The following is a 19,070-nucleotide window of genomic DNA, read 5'->3' on the forward strand; positions in this document are numbered from 1 at the left end:
TGTTCCCCGCGGGGTATATAAGGGGTGTTAAGGAGGGTCGTGTGCCAGACACGCAGCCTGACCGGGCCCCGGGCGCCGCTCCCGCCGCCGCCCGCACGCCCGCCCGCCCGCCGCCCCCGGGGCGCGTGCCAGCGCCGCGCCCCCGCCGCGCCCCCCCTCCGCGCTTTGCCCCCCCACCCCCGCCCCTCAGGACCCCCGCCCCGCTCCGTCAAGCCGGCGAACCGTCACACCGCCGGAGAGGCGAGGAGAAGCGCGCCCGCTGCTTCCCGGTGCTGCCCGGTGCGGCCCCGTCCAGCCGCCGCGCGAGGATGCTGGTGAAGGCGGAGGTCCTGGCGACGCCCGCCGAGGACGAGCTGCTGCTGCTGGGGCTGGGCTCGCCCGCCCCCTCGCCCTCGCTGCCGTCCAGCGCCGAGGAGGAGGAGGAAGAGGAGGAGGAGGAGGAGGAGGAGCTGCGCGCCGCCCCGCCGGCTCGGCCCGTCGATGCTCCGGGCGGCCGCGGGCTGCGGCGGGCGGAGGGGAAGCGGCGGCCGGGGCGGTCCCGCGGCGCCCCGCGGGCGGCGCGCACGGCGGAGACGGCGCAGCGCATCAAGCGGAGCCGGCGGCTCAAGGCCAACAACCGCGAGCGCAACCGCATGCACAACCTGAACGCGGCGCTGGACGCCCTCCGCGACGTGCTGCCCACCTTCCCCGAGGACGCCAAGCTCACCAAGATCGAGACGCTCCGCTTCGCCCACAACTACATCTGGGCGCTCACCGAGACCCTGCGGCTGGCCGGGGCGGCGCGGCTGGGCCCCGACGGGGCGGCGGCAGCGGCGGTCCCCGCCGAGGGCAGCCCCTCGCCCGCCTCCTCCTGGAGCGGCGGCGCCGCCAGCCCCGCGCCCTCCGCCTCCCCGTACGCCTGCACTTTATCGCCCGCCAGCCCCGCGGGCTCCGCCTCGGATCCCGAGCACTGGCCCGGCCGCTTCGCCCCGGGGCCGCCGCCGCCGCTGCCCCGCCGCTGCCTCTAGCCCGGCCCGGCGCTCCCGGGGCTGCCCCCGGGGCGGCGGCTGCGGCATCTGCCCGCTTCCCAGGGCAGGGCGGGCTGTGGGAACGGCACCTGCCAAACCAAACTTTCCGTCTCTCTCTCTCTCTTACTCTCTCTCTCTCGCCGATGTGCACTTTGTCCAGTTTTCCCAGATCTGTCACCGCGGGGCTTTTGTGTGTGTGTCCCCCCCCTTTCTCCGCTCCCCTCTTTGCCATCTGTCCCTTATGATTTATAGGCGGGAGGGGGGTGCAAAGCGAGGGAAAAAAAAAAAAAAGTAAATTGTTTTGTTAGGGGTCCAGGTTAGAAGTCATTGTATAATTTGTAGGCTTTGTGAGGGCTGAATGCAAGCGTGGAAATTTAGGCTGAACTCTCTATCAAAAGCGAAAAAAAAAATCGGGAGGGGGAAAATGGGGAAGGATCTCCTCATACATTATTTATTTCGACCTTTAGGGGACAAGGAACTCCCCCCTTCTTTCAGGAGATTAAAAATAAATCAACAGACTGAAAACCTCAACAGACACGGAACATTACAGCAATCAGCCACACACGTGTTCACATTTATTTATTATAAAGACAGATTTCATGGAAAAGATGTATTTTTTGTATAATTTACAGAGTTTATTCTAGTATGTATTTACAGCTGAAGAGCAAAGGGATTGTCCTTGTGATAAAATATAAATAAAAAGCTCTAATTTTCGTAACTTCGGGGTTGCTGCTTTTTCTGCTTTATGTGCCAGTGACTGGGAATTAGGGGATTTGGCCTGTCCTTGTCTCTGGTGAAACCAAGATCCTGTGGGTCCCGATGTCACTGGGTCCATGGGCAACTGTTTCTTTGGGAACCAGCATTAGAGAGAGAGACAGAGAGAGAGACAGAGAGAGAGGGGGAAGTTCAGTGGAAGTTTACTGATCATTTACCTTTGGCTCTCAGTACAGAAGATGCTGACAGCAAATGCGGGATGGATGGATAAAGAATTATCACACTTCAGGCCAATGGATTTCACCAAGAAGACCTTAGGAAATAAATGTTGCCGAGCTAAAAATCCATGGGTTAAAGGAGGAAGAATTTCCTCTCTGTGAGGGTCAGATGAATTCCGGGTCGCAGGCAATTTCAGGGGGTTTGGTTCAGCGTGCACAGCACACAGCCAGGGATGTCACCACGGAAGGAGATGCTGGAGGCTGCCCAGGCTCTTCAATCATCATCCCCGTGCTCCCGGGAGCACTTTGTGACTTCTGGGTACAAACACTTGGAAATCATTAAAAACCAGCAGAGGCGCCTGAGTGTATTAATTAAATAAAATGCTCAGCACGCCAATCCCGTCCGGTGCCCTCTGGATCCTGGGAGCGTGAAACCTCGGAGCAACGTCCGTGAAAAGAAGGGGGAGGAAAGAGAGGGAAAAAAAAAAAAAAAAAGCCCAAAATGTGTGAAAAGAGAATTAGTGAAATTAGGTTAGGCCAATAAACTGTGCGGGGGTCTATCCCCCTGCAGCCCCACAGCCTCGGGCGAGCAGTGCTATCTAGCCTGATCTATTGTTTCCCCCCCTGGCAGGGGGGTTATTGTGTGATAAATAATTCCCTAAAAAAAAAAAAAAAGAAAAAGTGGGATCATTTGCATAATCACTGCTTTGATGTGGCCAGCAAGATGAAGCTGTGTTCCCCCAAATCTGCCACGGGCCAGGAGGAACAAAACAAGAGGGAGCCTTTCACGGCGCTGGCGGTGCGTGGGGCAGCCCGTCGGGAGCGGGTTTTTCACTCTCACCCGCTTTTAACGACCCCTTTTAATGACCAAACTCCAGGAATGCCAAAAAGGAGACGAGCGCTCTCTCCGTCTTTTCTGGTTGGGCCTCATTGTCCTTCCTGGCTTCTCCCTTTCTTTTAAGAGGCACTGGAGTAGGTGCCTTTGGCTCTTCAAAAGGCCGGGATGGATGGATGGGATGCACTTCTCCCTCGATGCTGGAGCCACGCAGGAACGAGGGGGACATCCCGGGTGGATGCTCCCCACAGCTGTCCTCAGGAAGGGACGCTGCTCCTCACCAGGTGTGTCATCCTGCAGGTATTTCCCTCCATGCCAGGTACAGAGCCTGGCGGCAGGAGCCTCACCATCCTGCCAGCTGATGGGAACCACCGTGGGAAAAAGCACACGGAGGATGGAGGGGGGGTTGGAGAGGGGTTTGGGGTGGGAGCCACGCCAGCCAAACCTTCCCTGTTCCCTTGGGGTGGCTGGCCTTGGTTGGAAATGCCCTCAGAGAAAAGAGGCCTGAGGAAGGCAAGGCTGGGAGGGGGTGGTGAGACCATGCTGGCAAAAGCTGAGTTGGAGAGGTTGGAGTTGTCACCTAACCCAGTCACCATCATCCTGATTTTTCGTTTGAATATGGCCAAAAGTGTCTATTTCCCATTCTTGCCCCCTAATTTGAGTTTATTCCTCTCCTTCGTTTCTTTATTTCATGTATTTCCCTATTTTCTCTCAGAAGACTGATTTTTGGAGGTGACAGGAAGCCCCCAGAGCCAACTGCAGCCAAGCTGGAAGCGGACCAGGAGATGCGAGATGGGCGAACACCTCCTTGGATGATGTGAGGAACCTGGGGGTAGTTTCCATGGCAGCCCCTAGCCCCAGAACATGTGTTTATGATCCTTCTGTGTATTGTATTTTGGCATAAAAGCTCCTCTGCGCCAGCAGGGCTGGAGGGGCAGCCTGAAGGCCCCCAGGGGGGTTTACAGCCCTCCTTGGCATAAGAATGGCCACGAGGAGCCAAACCAGCACCCCAAGGGCTGCCGCACGCTGCCTTTCATGGCAGGCATAAATCTGTCCAGGCAGTGCCACGGTTAAAGAGCCCTCCCGACACGGCTCTCAGCTGTGAGAGAGCCACTTTTCCTAAAGCCTTCCTCAAGTGCCTCAGGTTGGGCTTCCCCCACTCTTGTATTATGTACAGATTTGGCCCACGTAGCCTCAGTTCCCATTCCCCATGGGCAAAAAAGGATCTCAATTATCTATTATACAGCCAATCCCCTGGCATAAGCAGAAATCCCAGTGGGATCTTTTTTGTGACCTGATGTAGGTTGTTGTCTCAGTACAAAGTACCTTGTGTTTTAAAGTCTGAGACAAACACTTTTGCTCCGACAAGCTGAAAATGTAAGGATAGCAAGATGTAAGGATTTAAAAATATAAGGATATCCTGCCTTCTCCTATGATTCTGCAACAGCTGTGTAGGTCCAGCAAAATTCTGGCAGCCTGCTCATCCCCGTGACCTCTCATACTGAACTGAGATTAAGGAGAGGCAGAACTCCTGCCAGATTTTAAATCAAGCCTCTAAAAAAAAAAAAATCCTTGGAGGGTAACTTTGCAGCGGCCAGGAGGGAACAGGGATGGTGCTGGGGCGGCTGTGACACACAGCCGGTCCCCTCTCCCTCGCCTCCCCTCCTCCTCCTTTTATTAAAAAGCAGAGAGACCGGCCCAAAGCTGATGGCATATTTACCTTCATGAGTTTTAAAAAAAAGTTAATTACCGCTCGGAGCAAGTTGGTCGGGCTGTCCTGAGCTGTCTTTTATTAGTAGTCGCCTTCATTAATTTCCCTCGCTGGATTTGCTGCTAATAGCTGCCTGGTCCTGGGCAGCACAAAGCAGCATCTGTGCCATTGAGCAGAAAAGCGGGAGTCAGGCAAAGGGGGGCACTGGGCGCGGGGGGGCGACGCCGTTTGCAAATCAACCTCTATTAACGTGATGTCCTGCTCGGAGGGGACGGCAGCCCCGGTAGCCAGCACGCCAGTTTGGGCTGTTACCCAGGGAGGAAAGGCACCTGCTGCCTGCCGGGGGGATCCTGCCCTCATCCTGCTCCCCTGGGCGCTGGCTGTGCCACCCGGGTGTCCCCAGGGATGCTGGACCTCCACCCTGCTCGGTGCTGCTCCTGTGCTGAGCAAACTGCTCGTAACTTTGATGGAAGATACACTCTGTGCCTCAAGAACATCTTGGAGGAGAAGTTTGGGATTAGGGAATGGGATTAGGTTCTGTTGGGAGGGGGCAGCGGGCTCACACGAGCTGGGGCAGCGGGTGGCTGCGGAGGCCAGCGGCCCCATCTGCTCCCGCTCAGCCAGGGGAGAGGGAAGATGATTTCATCCAAGAGGAAGAAAGGATGGTGGCGTGTGTCACTCCAGGGAGAGAAGGGCTAGAGCAGCAGCCTCCCCAGAGGTGACAGCAGCAGGTACCAACCAACACCTCACTGCAAACACCCCGGCTCGGGTCAGTGGGAAGGAGACGCCGAGGAAGCTGCTGCTGCTGCTGCTGTGTTCTTCCAAGCAGAACAGATTGGGCTGCAGCTCTGTGCTTGCTGATGTGAGGCTTTCCCCTCGTTCCCCATGAATAGCTGTGTCTGGGGAAGGAGCTGTGCCGAAATCCAGCAGCTGGGCTCGCGTTTAGGGCAGCGGGGCCGTGCTGCCTCGCGTGGAGGGGCTGCCTCACAGCTGGAGGGGTCACCCCATGCCCGCTCTCTGCCAGCCCGAATGGCCCGGGATGCTGCAGCTCCCAGGGAGAGAGGGGAAGCAAGCTTGGCTCAGCCCTGTATTGTTGGAATAACTGAGGGGCTCCTTTCCCACCGCATCATTTCTAAGAGAAGTTCCCTGAAGTGCTCCACGGAGTCATTAGTGAGGAAACCATTCTACCTGTTAGCAGGCTTTGGTTGCATCAGCTTGTTCCCTGGATATCAGCTTTACTGAACTGGACAAGACTCTGCCTTTCACCTGGACACCTGCAGAAAGGGAAGGAGGAAACATCTCTTTAAGCAAACGCCCTCCCTGAAGGACAGGAAAGTGTGTCACCACTGTCACAAGCAGGCCTGACTTACAGCAGCACTTACACAAGTCCTTACACTCCAATCCTGCAGTTTAGGTGAGAGGAAAAAATGTTTCATTTTTCCTGAAGTGTGGTGTCCCTACAGTTCGTATTTCACTGTCTCAGCACGGCACAGTTCCACTCATTTTGTAGAGCCTGGCGCTCAATGGTTACACCGAGCACTTAGGTTGGAATTTGGAGAGTACTACAATTAATCAAGCCCCAAAAGAATCTCAGTAGCAAGTTACTTAATACAAACCACTGTATCTCCAATAAAAACTTCCAATTTCTAATTAAAAAAGGAAAAAGTATTTCCGATTACTCAGTTAGTTCAAAGTACTTTATTCTGAAACCAGAGGAAATAACAGCAATTTTTTTTGTCTGTAGATCTAAGATGAAATTTACAGCCAAAATATTAAATCCCCCATCCTCAGAGTCAACTATTTATTTTCTCAATAATCCCCTATTTATAGCACAAATAGGAACCAGTAACTTAAACTCTGTGTGTTTGGAGCCACGTTCATGAAGAACCCCTGTTCTTCAGGCAGTGAGGTTGTAAATCCATGACTTCAGTATCCAAGCCCTGGATGAAGACAGAGTGCCTGATACATCTGAAATTGCGCCCAATCCTGTAAAAAGTAAGACCAGTAGAATATGATGCCATGTCTATTTTACAGGGAGCTGAACAAGCTGATCCTCGACCCTAACTTTTACCTGCGAGTAGCTGTAACTTTGGCTGAGGTGGCAAAATGTCTCCTAAAACCAACAAAAGAACTAAGCTGCTAGGTGGAAATATTAGACAAAAAGCAAAATATTAAAATTCCATAGGGATGGATTTATTCAGAAGCATGTCTATATAAATTTTCCTTTTCTTCCTTTGAGCATGAAGGAGCGGAAAACGCATGACTGGTCAGGGCTCCCAAAACTGCGTGTGCTGTCTGCTGGCAGCGCATTAGGGACACTTTGTTGTGCGGAGATTGTCCGAGAGGTTTTGTTTTGGTTTTAATTGTCCCTATAGAGCAGGGAAAGCTTCTGCAGAGAGGCTTTAACACAGCATCTCCGCTGTTCATTAATTCCCGGGATCTTGCTAACTAGCTTTGTTTGCCCTCCGGAGCCCGGCGATGCTCGCTGGCCGGAGCACGGAGCTATGCGGGTTTGTCATTTGGTTAAAGGCAGCATTTCCCCACTGCCCAGCGAGGACAAGGCTGGCTTTTATTGGCTGCACAACAAGATAACGGGCTTAATCTTCCCAGTAACACGTGAGTTTCCATGTATCACTTTAATCTGCGACACACTGGGGCCGAGTGTCCCGTCACATGCCGATTTCAGCGCCGTGTCAGCCAGCTCAATGATGGATTGTTCGCTGGCTCTATAACAACGGGCAAGATGCTGAATGCCCCGGGGTGACAGACAGTGTGCAATGGGAACGGCCGCAAATCTGATGGCCCGGTTCAAGTTCACCTGACAAAGCTGGAGCAGTCTGCGAGCAGCGCTCGGGAAAGGATTATTCACACTGGCATTATATTTTTGAATGCATTTTTCTCCCCGCGCAGCTGCGCAGCTCCCCTAGACTGAAGATTTATGCACCATAATAAAGAGATTTAATTTTTTTTCCCCCCCTCTTCCTTCTCCCTCTTTACACCTAGTTCTAACCAGTTGGCCTAGGGATAGGGCATCTTTCCAAACAACTCGACACAAACATCACCTAGAAAACAATAGCATTGCTAAAACGCGGGGACAAAAGCCTAAAAACCTCTGCTGGCTGCAGAAACAAAAGGAGATGGTTTTGTTCAAGCTAAGACTGTTAGGGACCCATCTTTTTGTGGAACTTTGATGCTGTGCTCCCTTTCTCATGGAGAAAATCTCCCCAGATAAATGATCCCAGCGCTCAGGGGCAGTAGGACATAGGGGATTTGGTGGGGGAGAGGAGAGTGGGAAATGAAGGCAGCTTTTCACTGCCTCATTGGACAACCTGCTCCCAAAGATGTGTAGGGTAAAACTGAGTCATTCTGTGGACTGACCTGTGCCAGACTAGGCCAGCAGCTCCACCGAGGGCCTTGTCAAGGACAGGCAGCTACAGATCTCGTTGCACTCCACGTGTTGATCATTAAAAAAGTAGTAAATTCCTTTCTTCCCGAAGTTGGAGCGTGAAATGTCTCTGCTGTTAAGGGAATGAATCTGGGGGTCTGTGAGGTAGATTAGGCCTTTCCCATTACCTGTCACCCAGCCTGTGGAAGAAATGGCACATCTTGATATCTTGTTTATCTTGATAAACACCACAGTCTTTTTATTACCACACTCAGGACTCTCTGCCTGGCATGGCCCTCGCTCTGTTCATGTCACCTCAGTGATTCCCAGTTTGCACCTATGGCAGCAAAAGCAGAACCCTAAGAGACACATAATGAATTTTAACCAAATGAATACCCCAAAGACACCTGTGGGCCAGAGGCTGAGTGTGAAAGGCATAAACATCACTGTCATACACACCTTGAAGGTCGACGACCACATCAGTTCCGTTGGAGAACTCGTAGCAGAAGTGGCCGTAAGCCAGGCCGTACTCCGTGGCTTTGTACTCATTCTTCACCACCTTGGTGTTGTTGGACAGCTTCACAAACTCCCCGAGGATGTAGGGTTCCACACTCACACACCCTTTTATGGTTCTGTCTTCAAGTATCTGAAAGGAGACAGCCTCACTGCTGCTGTAATTGACCCAAGACACCCTTCCTCGTCAGGTCCTTGGGATTGCTCACCAGACAGCTCTTACCAGCAGGACTGCAGACGGGATATAAAAGATTTGGGTAGGGACCTTCTGCTCATACAGCCTCTTGTTGAACTCTGTCACATAGTACTGGGCGGTCATTTGTCGCTCCACATCACTGAAATGATGGAGGAGTCCTTTTTCCTCTTTATATTCCTTCCCAACATACCTGAGCAAAAGGAGAAGAGTCTGGAGCGGTGTTTGCCCTAGGTGCTGTGATATAGAAACATCATTGCAAAGCAGAACTTGTCAGAAGCAAATCCACCTGGGGGTGATGCATTTTAAATGGCTGCAATTAAAACTGGGTGGAATTATTTTCTTTTCTGTCTCACAGAGGTGAAAAATTATCCATCAAATCCTGAGATCCATCATAACACTAGAATGTTGAAACTCAACTCTTCTTAACTCTGAAGGGAGAGCTGACTCAGAGGTATTAAGATATTGTTCTCCATCCATAACAATTCATAAGCTACTTTTAGCAATGATCTGAACTCTGCCATTAGCTGTTAGAAGACAACACTAAAGCAGCTTTTCCTTCCTAGAAATTAAAAGGTAGAGTTACATGGAGTGGTGGGAAAGATTGCCAAAATGTCCAACACGTTTGGGAAAGCCATAAAATATTCTTGCTACTGCAAATCTTACCAGACAGTTTTTATCCATGTTTACAAATAAGCAGCATTGACAAGCACTTTGTTTCAGAAATCTGCTGGGTCCATACCTTCCCAGGCTTTCTTCTTGGTGCAGGAAGTGTATCCAAAAGGCATTTCTCTGCTTGCCTTCCTTGGCCACGTTCAGGTAGTCCCCGATGAACACAGCTGTCTCCTGGCCTGTCCACAGCCCAGATTTCTTGGAGTATTTCAGAAGAAGAGCAGCTACAAAAAAGAAAACACCACAGATAAAAGGGAAAAATCCACAGGATTGCTCTAAGCCTGTGCTGAGGACTGGCTGTTATTTATGATTAACGTAATGATCATTATCTTAACAGTTTTCAGGGATGGCATGTGGAATCTAAACTCAAGTAATGGGGTAAAATGAGATAAAAAATTAAATCCTGACTAAAATACTATGTTAAAAAGCCTGAATCAAGCTTGTTGTCTGTGGAGACACAGGTTGTTGGGCGGGAACTCACAGTACGCTTTGTGAAGCTCTTTGCTCCTAAAAATCCCAGTAGGCATCAGTCTCTGGACAAGCCAATTATGCTCCACGCCTGCCAGCAGCTGCCTGTAATCATCATCCCTCAGAAACCGAGGGTCCAGGATCTCTTCCTTCGCTCTCCCAGGTGTGAAGGCAAAGCCACTTCCCCTTGGGACTGAACCTTCAGGGGAGCTCGTGGGCATCGGTGCTGATTTGATCCATGAACTCAGAGAGGAACTAGATTGTTCCTTGCTGCTGACCACATCCTGAGACTTCTCTTCACCTTCCTCTGTAGTGGCACAGTCAAAGTGCTTGGCTGTGGATATATTTCCCAGGGAGGGCAAAGCTATTGGCACACTGGGAGTTGCTGCATGTTTTGGAGCCAGTGCTGGAGGATAATGGTTTACTAAGTCTCCCATGCTGATCAGCTCAAATTCAGTGTCATCTATTGTCTCTGCCTGGGTGTCAACATGAGGCACTGGGAGGGATCTGTTCCCCAGCAGGGCAGGTTTCCTCACCCAGCCACGCACAGAGGAGTCACTGCCCGTTTTCAGCCCGATGTTTGTTGATGGTACAGAGGCGCCCCTATTTTGGGGGGGCTGTGCTTCAAACGAGGGATCCTCGGTGCTATCTGCGGGTTCTCCCGGGGGGAGCCACTCAAAGCGACCGAGGCTTCCCTCCCTGCTGCTGTCCTTGGTCCTGCAGCTCAGCTCCGCACAGGAAAAGGACTTCTCCTCCTCCTGCCTCGTAGGAGCAAAGTAAGAGATGGAGAGGGAAGGAAACTCATTGCTCGAACAGTTTGCTTTCTCTTTTGAGGAGCTCTTTCCACGGTGCTCTTCTCCACAGAGATGCTCCTTCTCCACCATCCTCCGTGCTCGAGGGGCACACCCCTCTAAGGAATGCTGAGGTGACCCCCCAGAGCCATGGAGGGGCTCCCGAGGAGCAGGATGCCAGGCTCTGGGAGGCAAAGAGCACAAGGGTGAATCCTGGCCGCTTCCATCGGTTTCTGTGGTGCAGCACTGCTCCTCCAGTGAGCCCTTCTCCCCTTGCCGCCCATCCCTGAGAGACTCTCTGCTGCTACTACAGCTCAGCTCCTCCCAGCTGGAAGAGTAACTGGATTTGGACAGCTTGCACCAAGAGTTCTCAGAAGTAGTGCTTTGGCTCCTGTCCTTCCCTCTGCTGAAAACATCTTTTTCACTGTTTATTTTAATCTCTAATGGCTCGATCTCTTCTTCAAAGGAAATTTTCATCACACCAGAGCCACTGTCTTGATTTCTTCGGCCATTGAGTCCCTCTGAGCTGCTTCCTGCTGTTGGTGAGTCCAGGATTTTCATAGGACCACTCCCCTGGTGAACTTTGTCTTCAGCAGTACACACAGTGTCCATGGTTTTGGTCTCTGTTCTTAAGGTTGTGATACAAGCTCCCACCTGGATTTCTCCCGGTGTGGTTTTATGAATCCTGCAAGTTTTTTCAAACACTTGGCACACTGACAGGTGGTGCTGGGAATGCTTAGCAAGGATTTTCTCAAAGCTGGTTTCCCCTTGCAGGACAGGCTTTTGTACCGAGCCTTTATAACTGTCTGGGACATAAGACCTGGCATCAGAATTTGGGAAGCTTCCCACCCGCAGGCGCCTCTTCACGGCTGCGATCAGAGACATGATCTCTTTGGCAAGCATCCCCTTATCTTCCTCCTCTGGAAACGAGGTGCTGTAGGAGTGCAGCTTTCCCAGGGCTTCCCTGCAGAGCTGGGTGGCCTCACGGAGCTCCTGGCTCTCCCCATTGAGCCATCGGTGCACGGTGGCGAGGCAGAAGGCAGCTTTGATGAAACTGTGCAGCTCCTGCCTGCTGGTGATGGCACTCTGCTCCTCCTTGGTGAGGAGCCCAATCTCAAAGGATTCTTTGGCTTCGGACAAGTAGAAGTCTCTCTTTTCCAGGGGACAGTCTTTGGAGTGACTATAGGACAGCAGACACATCCCACGGATGTTCTGGGAGGGGATCAGAGAGGAATGAGGGAATTAAAAACACATTTCTTTCCCTTAAACAATTTGAAGCAAAGCTCAGCTCTGACCACCTGCTGCTGTGTTTCCTGGAGGAAATAAACTTCCTCTTTTTTTTTTTCCCCTTTGAAATACAGCTATGGTTCTAGGAGAAGCAGCACTCCCAGGGCTTGAAAGCCCATCCTCACTCTGTGCAGCTTTCCTACAACATATACCCCATAGAACCAACCCAACCCTAAACACAGACACCCCGTGTGATGCACTGCTTGAAAACCACGTCACAGCCAAATTTAGCAGCCTGGGCTCTTCCCCTGAACAAATCCCACTTCCAGAGGGAGGAGTAACACTCACCACAGCTGTGAGGACAAACAGGGGGGTGTACTGGCTGTAGGCAGCTGCCAGCTTGCAGGCCTCAGCCGCCGATAGCAAGCGGTGGCTGAACTCTTGCAGCAGGCTCTGATGAAAGAAAAAAAACAGACAACCCAAACACGAGGAAAAAAACTCAACTCAAGGACTTTGTTTCCAAATATATGGGGCCTGGTAGGCAGGGACAACCATATCTTAAATAACAGCCTGGCCTGTTTCTGCAGGACCCTTTTTGCTAAGGTTTATCATGGATATGTCACTTTTCACTTTATAAATATCCTAAATATATACACTCTATAAAATAATCTCAGTAGGTTCTTTTTCCTGAAGCCAGGCATTCTCCCATCTAGGTGCTACTGAGCTTTTCCACTGGGAGCAATGGAAGTTTCTTTAGCCCTCTCAGCACGGGAGAGGAAATGTGTGGGTGAATTTGAGACCACCTGAAGAACCCACACACACAAACCCCAAACCAAATCTCACCAGGTCAACGTCAGGACTGGTTTTGAAGTGTGTATAATCCTGCTCATTCATGGAAACAAAGATGTCTGCCATAATACCCAAGGATGTGGCAATTCCCTGAAAGAGAAATTTAAAATTTTCATAGTGGGTTTTTTCCCCTGTACTTTGAATTTTACTGCTCTGTTGTGTTGAACGTGCCAGAAAAACAAGCAAACAAATACACAAACAAGATCCAAAGAGCAACATGGCTAAGAAATCTGGAGATGTCATCTTGGTATGGTTTTATTAATTTCACTTGCAGGAAGTGCAGTAATATGGAAGACCTGATGCCACCTAAGGGCCTGCCTGGCCAAATAATTAAGAAACTCACGTAAGCTTTCACAAAATTCACTGCAGAATCCCCTGCTGCCACTGAAATGGAGAACACAGAAACGTTCTGAGCTTGAGGTCAAGCTGTAAGACATGGCAGACAAGAGGTGACAAGGTCTGGGTTTGTGGGATATCTTATGCTGGGGTCCAATTACACACCTTCTCCAAGCATCACCCCAGGACTCGACAGGCTTAGGCTCACATTCCTGTTTAGCTACGGACACATGCTGCCATGGCTGCTTCACCTCCAGTGGGAGGATTAGTGCTGCCCAGCCTCACCAAGGTGTCAAGGACAGGCAGGGTGGCTGTGTGAGGTGTTCAGGTCCTGCAGGGCCAGGGGAATCCATCACCCACCACACACGTGCTTGGGGGGAAAAAATTAGCTCTAATGCTAAGAAATAGGTAAAAATCTATGGCTGCTTTCTGGAATTAATCTGTCCTTGTTGGAGGCACCAGAGGCATCCTCAGGGATGGTTTCACTTCAGATGGTTCTGCTTAATGAGGAGTATTGCTTTCAGCCCCCTGCAGGAAAAGAAGTGTGGGCAAGGTGGTGCATGCACGCGGAAACAACGCGGAATACAGACTTTGCGCTGCCTGTTAACCCTGGCCGAGGTGTGTCACCGAAGCACTGCTGCTGGAGGAAGCAAGAGCCAAGCTGGAGTGGTTATTGGGTTGGCAGGGAGATGCAGAGAGGAAAGGAAATGCCACCTTTTTATCTGGCTGAGGAAGGTGGAAGTATCCCACGAGTGAAGCCCAGATCAACTCTGCTGCCTCATACCACATCCCTGAAACAAACCAGAAAACAGGCACTGAGCAGGGGACTGACAAGGATGCATTTCCATAGCTTATTTCACACCTTGGGTTCTCAGAACAGGATAAAACCATGCCATGGCATGTTTTGCTTCAGTGACTCTAATCATTTATGAGTTTCCTTCAGCTTTTGGCTGTCCATTTTGTCCTCATAAAAGACTTCAGCTCCATAGTCATGGAAGATTTGGCATCTCAAACCAAAAGCACAAAAAAGAAGTCTGTTGCCTCAGGTGCTAAACCCTGAACACAAAAGCCCATCCTGCTGAAAATCAGGGATTTTCCTGTCTTGAGAGAGGACATTGCTGGGATGTCCTTGTGATAAACTACCGCTTGCCTTTGGGAATAGTGAATTTGTGACAAACATGGAGTGGCACAGGGAAAAAGGGAACATTTCAGATTGTTCCTTGGCTTCAGGTGAGATTAGTAATAAAATGATAACTCCTGCCATATGCTTGCTTGGCACACGGCTCCAGGCCCTTGCTGCAAAGAGATGGGTGTGCAGCTTCTCATCCTCTGTGCTTCTTTTATGGGTACAGGGCGTTCACCACAAACAAAAATTCTGACATGTGCCAGTGTAACGTTTTAAAGGGGAAAAAACAAACAAACAGGGGGAAACCTTGAGTGGAAGCTTTTAGAAGAGAGCCTTACCGAGCTTTTGCAGGATCTGTCCCCTGATTTGTAGGCAGACTGCCTGAACGAGAATCCGATCGCTCTCCTCGGCGTATCGCCAGGTTCCTGCAGGAGGGGTGGGAAAACTTGGCATAGAATGAAAAATATTCCTGGCATTCTCAGCCTCCAAGGGTTACCTGAATCCCAGCAAGCTGCCAGGATTCTCCTCCTTGCAATGGAAGCCCTTTCCATATGAGAATCTCAGCTTCCCAGGGAAAACAGACCAACAGAACCCTGAAAACTGCCTCAGTTTTCACAATCGTACAGCAACCTGAACATACCCACTAAAGAAGCCCTGAAGAAAGGAAAATAAAACATAAAGTATTTATTTAGTCCGTGAGATCAGTGGGGATTTAGTCTGTAACATTAGGCTGAATATTACTCCAACAACCTGGATTTTTGAGGGGATAGAGTTGCCTGAGTTTCCTGCATCACTCAGTCGCTTGAAGTTTCTCCACAGGTTAAACTTCTCCATTCAGAATATCTTCCCACCCAAGTGAAGGTACATACAAGGATGAATTAGAGAAATTTCAAAAATTAAGTAATGTTCCCACACTTTAGGAGGGAATGGTGAAGGAAAGAGAAGTGTGGTGTAAGGAGTCATTACTGGGGTTGGTTTGGCTTATTCGAGGCTGGTGTAACTGTTAAAATTAGGATCAGAAATCACCCCAAAATTGCAAGTATGAAATTGGAAAACAAATTTACACATACCTGTTGCTCCGTTGTCATTAATCAGGCTGCTTAGGATATATTCAGCTTTTAAAAGTTTACCTGATTGAAAATTAAAGGAAAAAAAAAAAAAAAAAAAAAAAAAAAAGAAGATGAACATAAAAATGTATTGTGGCATGAGGTGAATAAAAATACTCATCAGGTATCACCTGCACATAGAACTGCTGTTCTGTCCATAGCCAGAAATGCAGGTGCCCCACCTTCTGTAACGTGTGGTCGCAGAGTAATGTGAAATTCTGAATGTATCATTTTTATTTTACACATTATATATTCCTGGAAGATTGTTGGGATCCCCAGCTCTTATTTACCCCCCCAAAAGAGAGTAGTCTAGCCTGCTTCCTTCAGCAGCAGTGCTGCTGGATTCTGTCCCAAGGAAACGTGGGCCTTGGAAACCCATTTAGGTCTCTCCACGGAAAGCACAGCTACAGGAAGATGTGTTAAAAATCCTTCAGATGCTGTCCATGTCACAGGAATGATGGAATTTTACTTTTTTTTATCCTGGAGGAGTTGTAACCTGTATTGTTGGCATAGTCAAGTGGCCCCACTGAAAAATAAAAAGCAGCTGGGACAGTGTAGAGAAAATGCCAGGATTCTAATTTCCTTTTCTAGAGGCCCTTGCTCAGGAGTACAGCAATTCAGATATCCCCGTTTGAAACCAGCAGGGAAGATTTGTTAAGGGACAAAAGCTCCAATTAGTATTTCCCACACCCTTTCACCACTTTCTCTCCCGCTTTTGGCTCCGAAACCCTTTACACCGGCCCCTTTGTGCTACTGAGAGGAGCCGGGCCGGGCTCAAGGGGGCCGGGAGCGGGAAGCGCGCTCGGAGATGTGGCACGGCCAGCGTGTCACTCGCTGCCAGGGGACCGAGTGTCCCCTCCCGAGTGGAGTGGCTGCTGTGGGGCCGAGCAGAGCCGTACCTGCGTTGAGGGCGAGGCGAGCCTGGCGGATGAGGAGCTGCGGGCTGATGGGAGCGGTGGGATGCAGGCGGTGCAGCCCCTTGGCCACCCGCAGGAGCCGGCTGGAGGCATCCAGCCAGTACAGGAAGCGGTCCAGCAGGAACACCACGGCCGTGGCTGTGCTGCAGTCCCTGACCAGGATGGAAGCCTTCAGATAAGCCTGGGAAAAAACAAAAAAAAACCAAAAATAAACACCTCATGAGCGCTGGAAAATTTTCAGCTTCACCAGCTCCCTTCTTCACCCTCCTGCTGTCGTGTTTAGGATAGGCTGTTTGTTTTGTTTGAGTTGTAGATATAATTCTGGATTTGTTTTTTTTTTTTTAATTATGTGATATTTGGAACTGCAGAATTTGGTGGTCTGCTAATGAATTTAAGTCATGCCTAGCAGCAATTAGGTGAAAAGTGCGGAGGTGAGACTGGGAAGGCTGGAAGTGGTCACTGTAGTCATTGTCCCATTTGGAGCTCAGGCCACCCACTCCTCTGTACACCACAAACAGGCCGGGAATACAATGTTTTTCCCCTGCAGGCCATCCTTGATGACTACTATGAACTCTCCTGGATGCCCACAGCAGTGGGGCCATGGCACCCACGTGGGGAATTGTCAGAATTCCTGAGATCCTTGCTGTTGGAATCTGTGGGTATTGGTGATTCCGAGATTGTAGAAAGTCTCTGTCGTTCTGCCCCATTGCCAAAGAAGAAGCCATAATTCGTCTGTGCTGGTTTCCAGGCTGTTTATTCTGTTTATCTCTAACATGTTCTGCTGCCCTGCCGCAGCTCTGTCCTGCAGGGCAGCGTGTGGGGCTCTGCCCTCAGTGGGATGTTACAAACATTATATACCAGAAACTACCTGTGCTGGATTTACAATAATGCGCAAATATCTGTCACCTACATTGAACAGTGTGTCCCCAGCCTAAACCAACAGAAAAATGCCAACACCACAGTGAAACATGGAGGGCATGAAGAAGGAGAAAAAGGACAAGACACACCCAATTTCCTCCATCTTGTCCCCTTTGAACCCCTAATCTAGAATCCTAAAATTTTACTTTTGCACCTGTGTCACACTTAATTATTACTCATATCAAACACTCAGAGCTGGTAATTCATCCTGTAAGATTGAAAACTCTTTTCCATGGACAGAGATCACAGCCAGTGTCTCTGGGGGCTCTGTCCAGGGGGGTTCCTGACCCCCTGCCAGGGTCCCAGACCTGCCAGGTCAGCCAGAGGGAAGCCCTGGATTCCCACACCTTGCTGTTAGCAGGACAGAAGGCCAGTAAAGGCAGCCATGGGAGACACAGCCTCAGAAGTCCCACGTGGACCTGGGGACATTTGCCAAAAGCCCGTCACTTCCCATGCTGGGCATGGCCTGGTATGGGCATGGCTCTTCAGCAGGGCAGATTTGTACAAATTTTATTATTATTATTATTATTCTTTTTTTTTTTCCCTTTTCCTCAGCCTGAGCTAGATTTTCTAAGAGGATGGCACTTGAAAAGGATTCCTGAAGCTCCGGCAGGCACAACTCCGCCTGTGCCGGCCAACAATGGAGGAATCCCCCTCTCCAAGCACCTGTAAACTGACACTGCAAACCAGCCATTCCAAATGCTCATCAACAGGCCATATATTTAAGCACAGAGCATCGCCTAATCTATTTTTTTTCCTCCCCTTCTTCCTTTAATAGATGGGAGCACAAAAGCCTGAGAGAGGGTGACCTACCAAACAAAAGGGCCTTTGAGATCCTAGGAAAAGTAGACTTGGAGGAGGATGGAAGGAATCCAAGTGGCCCTATTATTTCCACTTGCACTAATTAGACATTTTTCTGTCAGCTATTGAGCACTGCTGAGAGGCCAAACTCACTGAATTCATTTCTAAAGTGTTTACAGAAGTTTGCATCTGTTTGTGTCTCTTCAGGAGGAAAATAAGCACTTCAATAGCATTGTGGAAAATCTAAACGAAGCATCCTATTCTGAAGGGCTTGGCAGTCTTGCAGCTGCATAATTTAACTCCCCGCTCAATGCCGAAACCTCTTGTGTCCCTCTCCAAACCCAAATGGACACAAAATGTAGAAAAGTCAAGCCAGGGGGAGAAACGGGTCTATTTTTTTTTTTTTTTTTTTTTTTTTGGGAGGCATGCTGTGTGGCACACAGCGGCACGGTTCCGTGTCCCGAGCGGGACACCGAGAAAGGAATGCCCGCTCCTTTCATTCCCTGCCAGCTCGTGTGGCTGCAGAATTCCTCAGCACCTCCGCCCGGAGCATCACTCCCAAACCAACCGGGGCAGCGGCTCCCGGAGGCGGGGAAACCCCTCTGGCTCCCGGGATGCCTCATCCTGCTCCATCCCGACCAGAATCTGGCAGATTTACTCACTTTAGGCACATCCAGAGAGAGAGAGAGAGAGGGAGGGGGAGAGAGGGGAAGAGCGAGGTACGCGCGCACTTTGTTTTCGCATCTGTGCCCGCGACGTGAAATGGATCTGCCTAATTGAGTTTATGACACAAAGGGAACCTCGCCGCGGCTGGGAAGTGGAATCAGGTGGCGGGGGAATTAAATTTGCTGCAGATTTCTATACACGGACCATTGGGGGGAATGCAAAGCAGCTTTTAGTCGAGGGGGTTTCGCCTTAATGGAGCTGAGAGTGGGAGGGTGTGCGGTTCGCATGGCTCCCTGCATTAGCGGGCTCAGCTCCTCCCGAAGTTTGGGTCCCAGCTTTGGGTTCAAAGCCACGACGCCTCCTCTGCACTGACAATGGGGGCCGCTCCCAAGAGAGGGGAGAAGCTCAGAACCGGGGCCATCTGGCACTAGGACGGGCAGGAAAGCGTCAAAGGGAAATTATTGGTGCATAGTAAATGAGGATGAGGAGGAGGGGAAGGAAATAGGGGAAAATCTTTATGTGGCAGCTGATGTAAGAGGAATTACAAGCCCAAATAAATGAAATATTGATTTAATCCACTCTCTCGGCCCTCTTTATAAAGCCGAGATCCCAGAGGC

General features: G+C 50.4%; 2 protein-coding genes across 8 annotated transcripts in view; one reads left to right on the forward strand and one right to left on the reverse strand.

Moving 5' to 3' along the window:
* The first annotated feature begins 224 nt into the window (after nt 1–224).
* Nucleotides 225–1,724, forward strand: NEUROG2 (neurogenin 2). The gene has a single exon (XM_030272144.4). It carries the CDS (start codon nt 309–311, stop codon nt 1,005–1,007), a length of 699 nt encoding a protein of 232 aa, XP_030128004.2. The 5' UTR covers nt 225–308; the 3' UTR covers nt 1,008–1,724.
* Nucleotides 1,725–5,329: 3,605 nt separating this feature from the next.
* The window catches only part of ALPK1 (alpha kinase 1), a 34,881-nt gene continuing 21,140 nt past the window's right edge, over nt 5,330–19,070 (reverse strand). For 5 of the 7 annotated variants that reach the window (XM_072928882.1, XM_030272135.4, XM_012573239.5 and 2 more), the window contains 12 exons: nt 16,051–16,249; nt 15,116–15,175; nt 14,384–14,470; nt 13,634–13,710; nt 12,578–12,673; nt 12,083–12,187; nt 9,730–11,719; nt 9,319–9,472; nt 8,607–8,769; nt 8,330–8,516; nt 7,864–8,070; nt 6,165–6,471 (listed from right to left, as the gene is read on the reverse strand). In XM_072928882.1, the coding sequence (XP_072784983.1) occupies nt 7,874–8,070; nt 8,330–8,516; nt 8,607–8,769; nt 9,319–9,472; nt 9,730–11,719; nt 12,083–12,187; nt 12,578–12,673; nt 13,634–13,710; nt 14,384–14,470; nt 15,116–15,175; nt 16,051–16,249 (3,315 nt within the window). In that variant the 3' untranslated portion in view covers nt 6,165–6,471; nt 7,864–7,873. Of the gene's footprint in view, nt 5,760–6,164; nt 6,472–7,863; nt 8,208–8,329; nt 8,517–8,606; nt 8,770–9,318; nt 9,473–9,729; nt 11,720–12,082; nt 12,188–12,577; nt 12,674–13,633; nt 13,711–14,383; nt 14,471–15,115; nt 15,176–16,050; nt 16,250–19,070 lie in introns of those variants that run through there. The other 2 variants (XM_072928885.1, XM_072928886.1) reach the window with 2 other exon arrangements.

This window comes from Taeniopygia guttata, chromosome 4 (genome assembly GCF_048771995.1).
Source record: "Taeniopygia guttata chromosome 4, bTaeGut7.mat, whole genome shotgun sequence".
In the NCBI taxonomy this organism is placed as follows: domain Eukaryota; kingdom Metazoa; phylum Chordata; class Aves; order Passeriformes; family Estrildidae; genus Taeniopygia; species Taeniopygia guttata.

Bases quoted from the DNA above. Each gene is read 5' to 3' on its own strand.
- NEUROG2 (XM_030272144.4), top strand. From the start codon at position 309: ATGCTGGTGAAGGCGGAGGTCCTGGCGACGCCCGCCGAGGACGAGCTG.